At 45.2% G+C, this 15,284-nt stretch overlaps 1 protein-coding gene across 1 annotated transcript; it reads right to left on the reverse strand.

Moving 5' to 3' along the window:
- Positions 1–11,079: 11,079 nt before the first annotated feature.
- SP5 (Sp5 transcription factor) lies at positions 11,080–14,112 on the reverse strand. Its single transcript, XM_025853099.2, has 2 exons — positions 13,552–14,112; positions 11,080–12,842 (listed from the first exon to the last, which is right to left on the reverse strand). The coding sequence occupies exons 1-2, from the start codon at positions 13,600–13,602 to the stop codon at positions 11,697–11,699; spliced, it is 1,197 nt and encodes a 398-aa protein (XP_025708884.1). The 5' UTR covers positions 13,603–14,112; the 3' UTR covers positions 11,080–11,696.
- Positions 14,113–15,284: the final 1,172 nt, after the last annotated feature.

A 15,284-nucleotide genomic window follows, 5' to 3' on the forward strand; every position in this document is an offset into this window, starting at 1 on the left:
TTACAAAAGATGTACTTTCATCTTGCTAACAGACTCTATTGCCTTCCTAACTTGCATGTTTTGATGAAGCAAGTGGCCATGCTGGAGAGACCGATGTATGAAGAAACTGAGCCCAGGCAACAGCCAGCAAAGAACTGAAGCCCTCAGTCCAATAACCCACAGAGAACTGAATCTGCTAATAATCACTTAAGTTTGGAAGCAGATCCTTCACCAATCAAGCCCTCAGATGAGACTCCTGCCCTGGCCAACACCTTGACTGCAGCCTTATGGGAGACCCTGAAGCAGAGGCTGCAACTCAGGACTGTCTAGACTGCTGGTGCACAGAATCTGTGAGATAATAAGTGTGTCTTGTTTTAATCCTTTAAATTTGTGGGGTTTTTTTAATGCAAAAAAAGGTAGCTAAGCTGCCAAGACTGTCTCCAAATGCTCTGAATCTAGCCTTTTTAGTAGCACCAGATATGTTCCTTCTGAGGTATGGTCCTTCCACATCCCTAGGTCCAAGAATCCTCCACATCACATACACAGACACACACACAGACACACGCACGCACTACCCTTTTTAATTTGAGAGGCTCTCCTCTCCTCAGCCCTAGCTTCTTCCATCCCCTGCCCTTGTGGCTTTTTTTTTCTTTAAATAGTCACATAACATAATCTAAATAAGCTTACATTTTGATAACAATAGCCAGAAATGTTGTGGTAGGGAGAATGCCTTCAAAAGGTGGAGCAATGAGACTTAGGGAATGCAAGGGAATGACTATTAAGACATTGGGAAGTTAAGATTGTCTCAGAGAAGCCAGCAGTTCCGGGATCCTGAGAAGGGAAGAGGCAGTGAGTTAGCAGCTTCCTAGGACCGTCACCTCACCCCCACCCAAGCAGCTAAAGGCAGAAAGGAACCTTAGTCTATACCCCTAACACACTTCTTATAGATACTGTTGGGAAGGGATAATAGTTAAACCTAGGGCATCCTCACTGTACTAGCCATACTTATCATTCTACATTATATTCAACAACAAAAACATTTATTGAGTATATACTATGTGCCAAGCACTATATCAGCCTGTGGTAAGCAGTAGTGAACCATCCTTGCTCCCCTGGTGCTTCTAGACACTGCCTGTTAACTTTCTGCATCCCCTACTAGATTGTAGGCTCCATGAGGGCAAAGACCTTGTATGACTTTTGCATGGTGGATATGCAGAGTCTTTGGCATCTGTAAACGTTTAGTAAGTATTTGTGAAATAAATGAACCTGCATGTGAATGGAATGATAAAGAGGTAAGACACCAGGAATTACAACACTGTAGTTTCACTGGAATGCAAGCTTTATGAGGGCTAGAATTTTGTTCACTACTACATCCTCAATGTCCAAAATAGTACCTGGCACACAAAAGGCATTCCATAAATTTTTGTTGAAGAGGAAATAACTTTCAAAGAGTGTCTGTATTTCTAAAAGTGATCTGAAATATTTATATTACTTTTTCAAGAGCCCTATGCTGTTACATGAAATAAACAAAAGTCCTTGGAAACATCTAATTTATTCACTAGATATTTACCTATAGACATTATAGTAGAAAAATTCCCTAATCTTGTATATAAGACAACCTAGTTGTAAATCATTATAGGCTATGAGACCAATGGGAATATAGACATGAGGCAAGTCAGGGAGCCCTGGGCTGCTGACTACGACTGGGAACATTTCTCTTCCTTTGATGGCTTGGTTACCGCATCTGTACAATGATAAGCTTTTAGTTGGTGAACTCTTGATATCATTTCAATTATAAAAGTCAGTAACTCACTGATTCTGAATTTTCACCAAAAGATACGAGCCCAGAATGAGAGATGAAGAACATATCTGTTTACTTCAATTTTCCTGACTTCAGTTCAGAATCTAACCAACATTAGCTGAGAATTTAGCAAACCCAAGTAACCATTTAGTGTCTCCATTCTTATATTTTGACAGGAAAGGAGCACCTGGCTGGCTCAGTCGGTAGAGCATGTGACTCTTGATCTCAGGGTTGTGAGTTTGAGTCCCACACTGGGGGTAGAGTTTACTTAAAAATAAAACAAAACAAAAAAAAAAACATTTTGACAGGAAAAGGATCATGACTTCTACAGCATTTGGCATAGACCTGGGTAAATAAGATAAAGCTTGTAAATCAACTCTCCTCTTTAAGATTCTGGCATGTTTGTGTCTCAGGTCTGAGCACAGGAGCTGTTGACTTTTTTAAAAAGTAAAATTAGGTATGGATTTATTACCTGATCACTTGCCATTGTCAAAGGGCTCAGAACTTACCCCACCCATTAGAAGTTTTTTGATCAAGAAGTGTTTCTCTAATGGTGGTCTTCTAACCACCTGTCTTGGAGTCCCTTGGGTGAGGCTTATATGATGCTTCCTGGGCCTTACCCCTAGACCAAATCAATCCGAAGATCTAGGAAGGTAGCCCTGGGAATTTGCATTTAAATACATATCCCAGGTAATTTTCATGCACACAAAAAGGTGAGAGCCAGTCCTCTGCCAGCTTGGGGCCAAAGGTTCTGCCTGATGCTACTTCCCTGAGTCTTCTTCCATTCTTCGTGATCCCCAACTGCCTCTCCCTTTTCTAGGCTGCTGGATTTTTTTGAGTGTTCTTAACATTTGATGTGTCATGGATAATGACTGTTTCGTTGATAAAACACACCCTCAGTTTTCTCCTGTTAAATGAGAGGGTCAGATTGGATGATTTTAAAAGTCTCCTCCAAACTCAATGTGTTAAATTCTATTTCTATAAATTCTGACTGGGGAGATTTACCTGGTCAGGGACAGCTCCCTTGGTCATTCAGGGTTCTGGGGAACTCCTTGGGAATATGTCATAGTCAGCATCACCCTAGCTTCTTGTTGTCATTCATAAGGGTCTTCCTAAAGAACCCCAAATCAGCGATGCTTGCATTGCTTAGACTTGGAGTTGCAGAGAGATAGCTATTCACTGGGAACAATTAAGGAGTATTCTCATTTACATTACAAGCTTTCCTGCTACCGGTAATTCTCAGCTTTCTATACTTCAAAGGTCAGAGAGAAACTGTTTTTCAAAGAAATTTTACAAAATCATATTCTGGTTTGAGTAACAGCCCTGAGATGCACCATGAGCAAGAAAGACTTCATGGGGCAGAGGGCTGGGCTAATGAAGACTGCAGTGACAGCCAGGGGAAGTGAGGACTCCGGATTTAGATCAATGCCTACCTGCAGCCGCCTAAGTTTGTGGCTCTACAGAGAAGCCCTAGGCTTCTGCCATGCCCTGTCTGTAGTTTTTAAAAAGTTATTTTAACAGAAAATAAGTTTGAAGCAACCTGGGCTTGGAAGTGCCCTCACTGCATTTCTGCAGCTTGGAGGGTACATGTGGTTTTCCCTTGCAGTGGCAGAGTTTATATGTGCCCCAAGATAATTAGTTATTAATCATCCAATGACACTAAGAACCCAAACTGCTCGGGTAGTTGAGTATTCCTTTTAAGAAAACAGATGTTGCTGAAAGTCACTGTTCCACTTTTGGAGGAAAATTCCACTAACATATAAAATATATCATTTATGATTCAAAAATGTAAGTCTATTTGTATTAAATACTATAAAAGGAAAATTGTCTACATAACCATGTGACATGCATGTAAGAATCATTCCTTAAGACTACTCCTGTCTTCTCATGGAGCTAGAAGATTCTCAGCTGAGTTTCTCAGTTGGGTGAGGGATTTCAGCCGAGTGCTTTATCCATTCTCCATTTCCCCAGAGTATCTTGTGAGAAATGTTTTTGGCTAGAATTTGTTTATTTTCCATAAGTTAATCTTATGATTATATATGCAGCTTTCTAAGCCAGTGGTTCTCAAACTTTAGTTGGATCAGAATCACCTGGAGGACTTACGAAAATACAAATTGCTGGGCCGCATTCCCAGAGTTTCTGATTTAATAACTTGGAATTGGACCCAAGGATTTGCATTTCCAAGTTCCCAAGTGATGCTAATGCTGCAGGTCTGGGGAGGTGTCTTTTGTACTACTCTGAGCTCTTTGAAAGAGTGTGTTCATCTTTGAATCCTCATTGTACCTTATCTTGTAGACATCAAATAATTCTTTTTTTTTTTTTGAGAGGGAGGGAGGGAGGGGCGTAGGGGCTGAGGCAGAGGGAGAGAGAGAATCTTAAGCAGGTTCCATGCCAAGATGGAGCGTGACATGGGGCTTGACCTCACAACCCTGAAAATCAAGAGTCAGATGCTTAACTGCTGAGCCACCCTCATGTATTCTTTTCTTTTCTTTTTTTTTTTTTTGCCCCTCACGTATTCTTAACTGTACATATTATCTTAGATTACTCTGAGGGTGTGGGGCAAACACAGTTTCCTTAAACTTAACTAGGCCAAGGTTTATAGATCTAAATACTTACATCTACTTAATTATTGAAAAGTTACCTCTACTTTTGAATCCTGTCATTTTACTGTGAAATTTCCATACACAGAAACAGGACTTGGGAATATGCATAATATAGCACTTACAAAGACTGATGTGCCCAGAAGTGTTATTTATTTTTTTTTCCTAAAGATTTTATTTATTTATTTGACAGAGAGACACAGTGAGAGAGGGAACATAAGCAAGGGTGGCGGGGAGAGAGAGAAGACCTCCCACGGAGCGGAGAGCCCGATGCGGGACTCATCCCAGGATCCTGGGACATGACCTGAGGCAAAGGCAGTTGCTTAACAACTGAGCCACCCAGGCGCCCAGAAGTGTTACGTTTAAAAAGCTAATGCTAGGGGCACCTGGGTGGCTCAGTCAGTTAAGCGGCTAAGCGTCAGACTCTTGATTTCACCTCAGGTCATGATTTCAGGGTCGTGAGATCGAGCCCCACTTCTCACCCTGCAACAAGCCCTGCGACGGGGTCTGCACTCAGTGCAGAGTTTACTTGAGATTCTCTCTCCTGCTTCTTCCCCCTCTGCCCCTCCCCTCGTTCGTGCTCTCTCTCAAATAAATAAAGAAAATCTTAAAAAACAAAAAAACGAAAACAAAGCCACTGCTAAGGTCATGGGACTAACTCCTGATATTACTTGCACAGAGGCTAATTTACCCTAAATCACCTTTGCTTCCCTTTATTTTTTTATTTTTATTTTTTAAGATTTTATTTATTTATTTGACAGAGAGAGTCACAGCGAGAGAGGGAACACAAGCAGGGGGCGTGGAAGAGGGAGAGGCAGGCTTCCCGCGGAGCAGGGAGCCCGATGCGGGGCTCGATCCCAGGACCCTGGGATCACGACCTGAGCCGAAGGCAGGCGCTTAACGTCTGAGCCACCCAGGCGCCCATCTTTGCTTCCCTTTAATACCTTTAACTATTTAAGAATAAACTGTATCTTCAAAAAGTGGATTTCTGAAATCAGATGTCAGAATGCCAGAAATATTCATACTACTGTTGCATTTTTAGTAGCCATAATCAAATGTATTTGGATTTTTTTGACTTACAGATTTTAGATTTGAAGCTTTTCAGCTTTGCAAGTGACCAGTCCAAGTCCACATGCCCTCCGTCAAGGCTCCCATCTTCCCTACAGCCTACTTATACTCAATTTTGGTTAAAAAAAAAAAAAAGCAACTTCCAGCTCCTATGCAATTGCCCTATTTCAACCGCTTTAGAAATAAAGCCTGTCTAAACAGGGTAGTCCAGTGTCTGTTATTCCCCATGGCTGTTTCCCTTTTCCTTACTTCTAGCTCTCCCTGCTTCAGAAGCAAGGGGCGGCTACAGCCCCACCACTTCCAGCTGCTAGCTGTTCAGGGCACACAGGCTTGCCACTGACAAGCCTGAATCATGACTGATGAAGGGAGTACTTTCTCCTTAGGAAACAACTTAGCAGCTTTCTACTCCAAATCCAGGCTCAGTACAAAACCACAGTGACTCTCTTGGCAGTTACTGCAGGACTAGCAAGAAATGATATGGACTTCATCAAGGATCAAAAAAGAATAAAGGCTTTCAAAGAAAAAGGTCTCTATCAAATATAATAACCTCAATAAGGAATATAAATATATAAATAGCTAAATGCTTACAAGTCTTAATTCACATCCCCTTCATTAAAACTTTAACTCAAAATCTTTTTACTAATTAAAATCTATCCAACCTGGGATTACTTCAAGCCATAACCCACTATCATATTTTACAATTTTACTTTTAATTGTGATGAAAATATTTTTCCCACTGATGTTCACAAAGCCACAGTAAAAAACATCAGACATGTACTACATAAATAAAGCGTGAATCCACAAATAGAACTATAAATTTAATTCACTTACATGTAAAATTTAGGCCAAGGAATATAAATGTCTATTAAAAATACAACAGATTTAAAGGGAACTACAGTTTAGAATCCTGTCGAGTTCTGCATTATAGGCAGCAAAGTCAGATAATGGGCGTAAATACTTTGAGCAAAGGCAGAGAGACCCAAGACAGAAACTGAATTTCCATGCTAGAGATGAACATAGGTATATAGAAGACACATGACCTCCACAAGTCAAGAGGCATACAGAATGGAAAAAGAAAACAGAATACAGAATGTAAGAATAAAACTCACAAAGATAGAAATAAGAGAAATAAGCTTTCATGACACCTAATGCAGACTTTAGGAAATTGCCACCAAATACTTAGGATACATTTTCCCCACCATAAGCATAAACGAGGATTCAGCTTTGATATTTGCCTTGTGAATTGGATGAAATTAAGCTGAGGGCCAGATGTTTTCCATCTGTGTTTTAGAATACACTGAACACAAAATCTAGAGAGCGCCCGTATGACTGAATGGTTTAACTTTTTATTAAAAAGTCAGGTAACAGGTAGCTACTGCCTTAGACTTTGGGTGATTTTAGTATATTTTTTGATGTTAGAATTTTGACAAACAATGAAAAAAATTAGATGAATAATTTTTGAAGTAAAAAACCCTCCCACTTCATAAATAGGCAGCCTGAATCTTCATAACGCTGAAACAACTTTTGAAAAGTGAAAGCTGTAGATTTTCCATATATCAAACTAGGAACTTGATTTATTTCCCCTGACTTGAATTTTGGTATTAGGTACACAACCAAAATATATTAGTTAATATGGTTTATTATGTGTTGTGCAGAAACTACTGCAGTTCATATGCATGGACTAAATTAAGAATTAAGTGCCAAATACCCCACTGGGGATTACGCTTCAGCATAATCACTAAAGGCATGGAAGGAAAAGTATATAAAGTCTAGGAAGGAAAGTCATCAAAATGTCAGCATGGAAATATATACTATATCAATCATCACATGCAAATCTACAATTGGTAGTAAGTTGTAATAGTAAAACTGAAACTACTGAAAAAAGTTGTGATGGCCCATAAGCTATTTGATTACATCTTTGTTGAACAGTATAACTTATTCGTTATAGTAAGGAACATTATGTAAGCCATTTTACAATGTCCATAAACTAATCTGAAACACTGAAGATTCTTTAAAAACAATCAAGGGGAGGAGCAATTGACACAAAGATCTTACGCAAAAATGTGTTGAGTCTGAACATCACCAGAGAAAAGTGTACTGTTTATGTATATTGGATACCATATCAATCAGGTTACCATTATGGTGGCCTAATAATGAAATGTGTCCTTCTGGTGTATTAATCTAAATATAGATTTCATTGCCATCATACATCTTTCTATCCAGATTTTTTCCTTTTTTTTCCTGGTTCGTCAAACTATGCCGGCACACGTCCATATTTCAAAGCTTCCCTTGGTTTCGTACTCTTTTAAAGTTCCCCTCTATCATGCAAACCAGAGGTAGGTAATGATATCTGACAGAACATTGATATTACTTGTTTTGAGTAGCCCTCAATTTGGGATATTAGCAAACATCATTCCGTTTACTAGAAAAACAGAGCTTGAAGGTTGAATTTGATTCCACAACATGAGATTATTTCCCAGTGAGACATCGTCAATTTACTTCAACTTTTCAATATTTAATGTGAAGAGCTAAGGCAAATAAAAATGGTTTGCAATTTTAGAGCCCTAAACAGCTTACTAGCATGAATTTGAAGTTATTTCTACCGCTATCATAACATTCTGTGAAACTCTCATGGCAGAACCCAAATAAATGGGAAACACTAACGGTGCAGTGTTAAATGGATTTCTTAAAACCCCACAGAATTAGAACAGACACAGTGCAAATCAGGGTGAAAAACCGCCTTTTCTACACATATCATTGTTTCAAATAGGTTTCTGCAAGAAGCGTGCTCATCAAGCTTAGTTTTTAAATTGGTATGTCTTGTTAGATTGACTTACAGCAAAATAATTTAAAACAATATACATAATATGTTTATAAGATTCAAATTCTAACTGAAACTACACTAATACAGTAAATGATAGTTATATTTTCTTTAACATAATTTACTTCCACTCATTACCAGAACTATTACAAATTAGTGGTCAGCTAAAGGTAAATTTGCACAATTTTCTCTTGAGAAAACTATGGAGTATTGTTAACAAGTTCAGGAACACACAATTCCAAGTTACCTAAATAATTGCTAACTCAATTTCTCCATGTTTCTAAGTTCTTGATCAAAATGGTTCATTTATCAATTGAGGGTTAAATTTAAAATAATCATATCACACTAATTTTAGAATTTTCTAAAATATACTTTGTTATATTTTTGCATGCTACTAAAACAGTTACTTAAAAATGTACTTGAGACCATCATTAACATATTTTCTTCAATTAGTTTTTTAAAACTTAATTGAATTGGGTGCTCAGGTTTTTAAGCCTTGAATATAGTTGGTAGATTAAACTTTTTTTTAAGTTAGCAAAACTCTAAATAAAAAATAAATTTTAGTTTACATTTAATAGCAATGTTTCTGAACTTTAAACTTGAATTTTACTGAATTTTCTGCTAACTGCTTAATTATATATCACTTATACATATTATTTCTGGCATATTGATTTATTTTAAATACTTTTTAAAGTTCTAAGTGGTATCGGTTGTAGTTTTATGAAACAGAGCATGCGGTAGCAGTTCAAATTTTAACAACTTATAAAATCTAATACATTTCTGCACTGTCAAACTTCTATTTCTGATTTATTAGCTTATTTTTCAGTATAAACATGAAATGGTTTCCTACACTTGGATAATAATATCATATCATTGTGGCTTCCTGGCTTCCACTTGGATAATTTGTTCTAAAGTAATTGGAACACAAATTTGAAGTGGCACAAGGAAAGTCTTTCAGCTGTACCAAGTTAGCCGAGAAACTGTACAGAAGTTTGCAGATTTAATTAAGTAAAAACATAAGAAAGTTACTTTGTCATCAAATGACTGCTCTGCTTTTAAATATTACATATATCCTATTTTTAGATAAATTCCATGTACTTTATCTAGTTCTCCTCTTAACAATCGTAAAGATAAACTTACAGGGAAACTTTATCTTCAACACTTTATCTGTTTAGATACTAGATGATCATGGCTGTCAATAACAGCTAGCAGACTCATTTCAAACTTGCCACTTTTCTTTTTCCACCAAGGGCATTCTCTTTTGAATGAGAGAAATCACTTCAAATTTTCTGAGTATAAGCCCTTGGGTCTTTCCACTCTTCCCTACTATCTGCCAAAAAATCTTTCCTGGCTCTGAAGTCCTTCCCAGGGCATGGCTTAGATGTGAGTTTCTGTAACTCTTCATAGAAATGATTCTCAAGAATCTTGATTTAGATTAAGATTACACACTTAGATGCATATTAGTGTAACTGTGTAGCAACTTTCTTATTACTATTGCTTGCAAAACCATCACACCCTTGAAAATTTAGCTAACCAAACTGCCCTTCCCAGGTAAAGACCTCTGAAGACTCACATTCCAATCTGTCATTAAATAGTTCCAAAATCTCTAATGAGAGCAACTGGTTCTAAGGCATATCTCCACAATGACTCTAATTCTCTTTTACTACCTTGTCTCAAGTTAAGAGTAAAATGCTATTTCTTAGGAATATAAAAGTAATTTCATCTCTGTTATGTTGATGTTTGTGTTTTACTTAATTCTGTAAGTCTCAAGCACAACCCTCCTAGTTCTTAAGAATTTACCATTCGGTTTGACTTCAAACAAAAGGAAAGGTAACAACAGTTTGTGAAATCCTATCAATTTATATACACTTCGGCTACCATGAAAAGACTATTCAGTTCCACTGAAATCTGGCATTAGTGATGCTACCTTAACGTATTAACAAATGTTCTTTGATAATTTTCTTTCTTTGATAATTCTAAATCAGAAGATTAAGATTTGTTTCAGGTTTAAAAACTCAAATACTAGCAAACATCAGGGAGCCAGTTGAGTTGAGACACTTGAAAAAACAATTGTAAACTTTTTTAGAGACAGGTGAGAAACCTAGATATGAGTATTCCTGGCTCCTCCCTGAGCAAATATTGGTCTACTTCAGTGATTAAAAAATATAAAATCCCAAGATACAAAATGGAACTAAACTTCCAGGCCAGGCCAGAAATCCCTAAGTGGCTATTGTGAAGCAAGACTTAAGATTTTCACAGCGCGATGATTAAGAAGAAAACAAGCCAGACAACGGGGCTGAGGTGACGGCTTTTCCCGGGGTAAAGACCAACGTTGAGGGAGCCCCCCCACCCCCACCTCCACCCCGCCCCGTTTCTCTGTAACTCTCCCAAATCTCATCTGTGAACAGATCCTTGTGTCTACAGTTCCTCTCCAGACACCAGCATAACCCGCTACCAGGAGGAAGGAAGGCTCTAGTGTGACCTCTGTTCCTACAGTACCACCAAAAGGAAAGCCACGGAATTCGCCAGATAAAAGAACGTGCACTGTAGGTGCAGCAGGTATTAAACTTTTAAGAGAAGCCCGACAGTCTCTGCTCAAGTCCTAAGGCCGCATGATCTCTCCTCTTTACCACAAATCTGACCCTGCCCTCCTTCCTCCGTCCATGTACCCAACACACTTGCCCAGACCCTTCCAAACCAAAGAAACCTCCATACAGGCCAGCCTACGGGAACCATCTTCGTGGTGAAACCTGACCGCTTTAGAAAGCCTCCCCAAGAAGAAAAGATCAAATGAGACTGGCTCAGCCGGGTCCCGAGGTGACCCCGGAGTTAACGTATTTATTTTCAGGCTGCAACTGCTGATTGCTTTACAGAGACATTTCATGCTGTAGCTCTGCATGGAGCTGAGGACAAAAGTAATATTTTTATTAATGTTATAATTATTATAATTATTCTTTAACAAAGCTATTTAAATAACCTGTACAAAGCCCGGCCCGGTCCTAGTAAAAAAACGAAAAACAAAAAACAACAAACCAAAACAAACCCCCCCCCCAAAACCGAGCACTATTTCAAATCTCCCAAGGTCCTTCTGCTTTAATTCAGCAGTGCCTCCTATATACAAGGCCAGCCCAGTGTGGTTCCCCAAAACTGTAGATCTCCCAGACGGTGGGAATGGTTCAGAGCTTGAAACCGCCCTTGCGTGACGCAGAGCTCCCAACCCTACCTCCCCTGCTTCTCCTGGGCACAGGGTCCCAGTCCGCAGGCCGGGCCAGGGAAGCTGGGAGCCTTTGAGAGACCGGCAGCAGGAAGACGCAAGTGCCTGTTGGGTCCTCCTTCGGCCAGGTGCCCACAGAGCCCCGGAAGCTCCCGGAAGAGGTGCTGGGACCGGAGTCCGAGGCGGGAGGCCTCGAGTTGCCCCGGGGTGGGCTCACAGGTCCCGCGGGTCTTCCCGTTTGACCCCGGCCTCAGCAACTTTGAACTTCTTATTCTGGTGCGTCTTGACATGTTTGGCGAGGTGGTCGCTGCGCATGAAGCGCTTGCCGCACTCCGGACAGGCGAAGCGCTTCTCGCCGGTATGAGTCCGCAGGTGCCGCTGCAGCTCGTCCGAGCGCGTGAAGCTCTTGCCGCAGAAGAGCCAGTTGCACACGAAGGGCCGCTCGCCCGTGTGCCAGCGCAGGTGTGCCTTCAGGTGCGACGTCTTGCCGTACACCTTGCCGCAGCCAGGCACGTGGCACACGTGCTGCTTCTTCTTGCCCGGCTCTGCCTCCGGGGCGCCGCCAGCCGCCTGGCAGTTGGGGCAGCGGCAGCGGCGGCACCTCCTGGCCGTGGCCGCCAGGGGGGCCTTGGTCTGCAGCAGCGCAGCGATCTGGCTCTGGTACTGCGCAAAGTCCGACGGGCCCAACACCAGGCCCCGTTGCAGGGCCGCGGCGGCTGCGGCGGCAGCAGCGGCCGCCGAGGCGGGAAAACGGGGTGCGTGGGGGCCCCCCGCACAGGCGCCGGCGAGGCTGCCCCCCGGAACCCCGGAAGTCCCCGGACCGGTGCCCGCCTGCGGGATACTCCACCAAGGGAGGTCGTCGGGGGCCGGGTTCGGGGACAGCTGGCGGCACGTGGGCGGCGGGGGCGGGGGCGGCGGGGGCAGCAAGTTGGAGTAGCCGGGAGGCAGCGCGGCCTGTGCAGGGTAGGGCACGTAGGCAGGCGCGCAGCTGGCGGGCAGCGCCGCCATGCTCGAGGGCAGCATCTTGACGGGTGAGAACTCGTAGGGATACGAGGGGTCGGCAGGGGGTGTGAGTGGCAGCTCGTGCGCCGCCCCGAAGGACGGCTGCAGGTGCGTTTTCTGCGGCGTCAGGCCCAGGCTGGGGTGCGGGGGCGGTAGCGCGCCCGGTGAGTGCGCCGGCATGTCTGCGGTCCAAGGGTGAAAGAGCCTGGAGGGCGAGCCCAGCGCGGGGTCGTAGGGCACCTGCAGGAAGTCCGGGGGCGCAGCGGCTCCGGGCTGGCCGATGCGGCTACAGGTGGCGGCTAGCAGCGCCAGGGGCGAGTGCTTGCCCAGGTCCGGGGAGGCGCTGGGGGTGCGGTCCTGCATGGCCGGCGGCGGGGGAGGGCGGAGAAGAGACAAAAGGTTAGCGCTTCAAGCGCTGTCTCCGGGCCGGCCCGCCACCCCCACGCCAGCTATTATACCGCCGCCCCTCCCCCGTCCCGGTGTCCCTCCCCCGCCACCGCACCCCACGCACGCACCCACCAGTACGGTTAACTTTTGGTGCCTGCGCTACCTGAACGCGGAGCGCTCGAGCGCTTCCTGTGAAACTACTTGGTGCAAAGAGACGCCATCCAGACTCAGAGAAAGCAGGCACAAGGTGGGAGGGAAGTGGGATCCGACGGGCCGCTCCCGGCTCCGCGGTCAGAAAGGGTGTGGAAACACCCACAGCCCAGCTGCCCATCCGCCCTCCCTCCCATCTTTTAAGCTCTTTCCACGCTACTCTCGCGCTCCTCCTCCGCCCACCCCAGGCTGAAAGTCAGCGGGAGGGCCCAACAGGGTGAGCTCGGGCCCTGTTTTCTGCCAGACGCGCAAGTCCGAACAACCCCCGGATCCGCGCGTCCCTCCCCCAAAGGCCACACTCTAGACACCAAGGTTAGGTGCGAAGTTGACGTGGGCCCCCCTCGGTCTGACTCTAGCGGCATCCCCCGAGCAGGGGTCCCTTTGAGATTCAGGGTGCCCAGAGTACCAGGATCGATCCGGACGCGACCCTTGCCACTTTTCCCTCGCTCCCTCCGAGCCCAGACCTGACCTGGAGGAAGGCCTGCAGAGAGTCGTTCCGGAGGACGGCCACGGCAGCCATAGCTACAGCTTGCGGGCCGTTGACTGCGGAGCAGGGCGCTGCCGAGGCATGGAGACCCGAAGGCGAGGACCAACGGCCGCCCAGCGTCCCTCCCCGGCGCCCTCTCTGCGCTCCGGGGCCCTCCCCGCCAGCGCCCCTCGTTGCACCCCGCTCGCTCGCCCCGCGCGCGGTCTGAGCGCTTCAGGATCACCTCCAAGAATTTGATAAGGACTTTGCTGGGCCGCCAGCCAGTCAGAGGGAAGATTTATGGCTTTGAAGTTTGCCGCTACCCAATCATCAAAGAATAGCGGCTCTTTCAGAAGCGAAAGCAAATCCTTTGAATCCACAAAGCTCCTATGGTGTGTTTGTTGGTCGGGATAAAAGAACTGATTATTAGGGGGGATGGGAAGGGAGGAGATAAAGGCGGGACAATTAATGAAGTAATCACTATGTGGGAAATGTATATACACAAATAATTGGATTTTCCTGATCAAAGGGGGCCTTGCTGCCTGGAGACCCGCGCTTGGGTTGCTGGAGACACTCGATCCTTCCCCCCCAACCCCACCCCCACCCCCCGCAACTCCCTTGCAATTAAAGATTTGCACCGAGGCAGCGCCCAAAGTGACAAAGTGTCTTTGTTATCTCCAGAGAAATCTGCCTTTGGCTTCCAGGCGCGGGACTTTGAGACTGAGATGAGGGTAATTCTCCCCTCCCCCCGTACTTACACACCCTACACGGGAACGGCACACGCAGTGGCCCGCAAACACCGCGGACCCGAGGGAATTCCCGGGGCGGGGCGTGGGACGCACCTCGCCCGGCGGGCCGCCTTCCCCCCCCGCCCCGCCCGCAGCGGTGGAGCTGCGGGCAGGGCTGTGACCCGGGGCGGGGCTGGGCAGCCGCCCATGGCGGCGGTGGGTGGCGCGCACGCTCCAGGGCCGCCTGCCTGACAAGTCACTGTGGCTCTTTTGTGACATTCCTGCTGGCGACCTGGAAGTTTTCTCCAGCCACAACTTTTGCAAATAGTGAGCCTGGGAAAAACACCCGTACCGCCTCTATCACCAAAGCTAGACTTGGCAGGACATCCAGAGCAAACCGTAATACACACCAGAGGAAAAAAGTGTGACGTTGCTCTTCTCTCTTCAGGCTGGCGCCCTGGACGCCGTGGACGGCCGGTCAGGCGGCTGACGGCTATTAGGCCCCCGAAGCCCCCGTCAGTGCTAGCAATTTCTCCCTCTAACCCCGTCCAGCGAGTGCGCGCTCTTTGCAAGCCGCACATACCTACCAGGGAACTACTTGGAAAAAGTAAGGCGCAGTCGAGGAAACCTTTTGTTTTGAACAAACCACACCACAGTAAGAGGAAGGCCCTTTAACCGGAAAGAAAAGTCAATAAAAACTGTTGTTCCCGTCACCTTTGGAAAGCAAAGAAAGTTTAGGCGCGTGGCGTGCGCCCCGGGTCAGGGAAACTCTCACCCCGAACCCTCGCCTGCCCGTATACCTGACCGCGGAGGGCCGGTCGGCCACCTGCTTCAGTCTGGCCAGGGCGCCAGGCGCGTCTCTCCGGATCGGTGCGAACGCCGGGATCTCCTCACTCGGGAGGGTCGGGCCGGGGAGAAGGAAGAGGCGGGCGTGGCGCCGCGGGGTCCTCCTGGCACTGAAGGGGTTTAGGGGCCGGAAGGGCCGCTGAGGCCTCCCGCCAACGGCCG

Source organism: Callorhinus ursinus, unplaced genomic scaffold, assembly GCF_003265705.2.
Source record: "Callorhinus ursinus isolate GAN/ISIS: 27379988/994484 unplaced genomic scaffold, GSC_fseal_2.0 scaffold2, whole genome shotgun sequence".
NCBI classification, from domain to species: domain Eukaryota; kingdom Metazoa; phylum Chordata; class Mammalia; order Carnivora; family Otariidae; genus Callorhinus; species Callorhinus ursinus.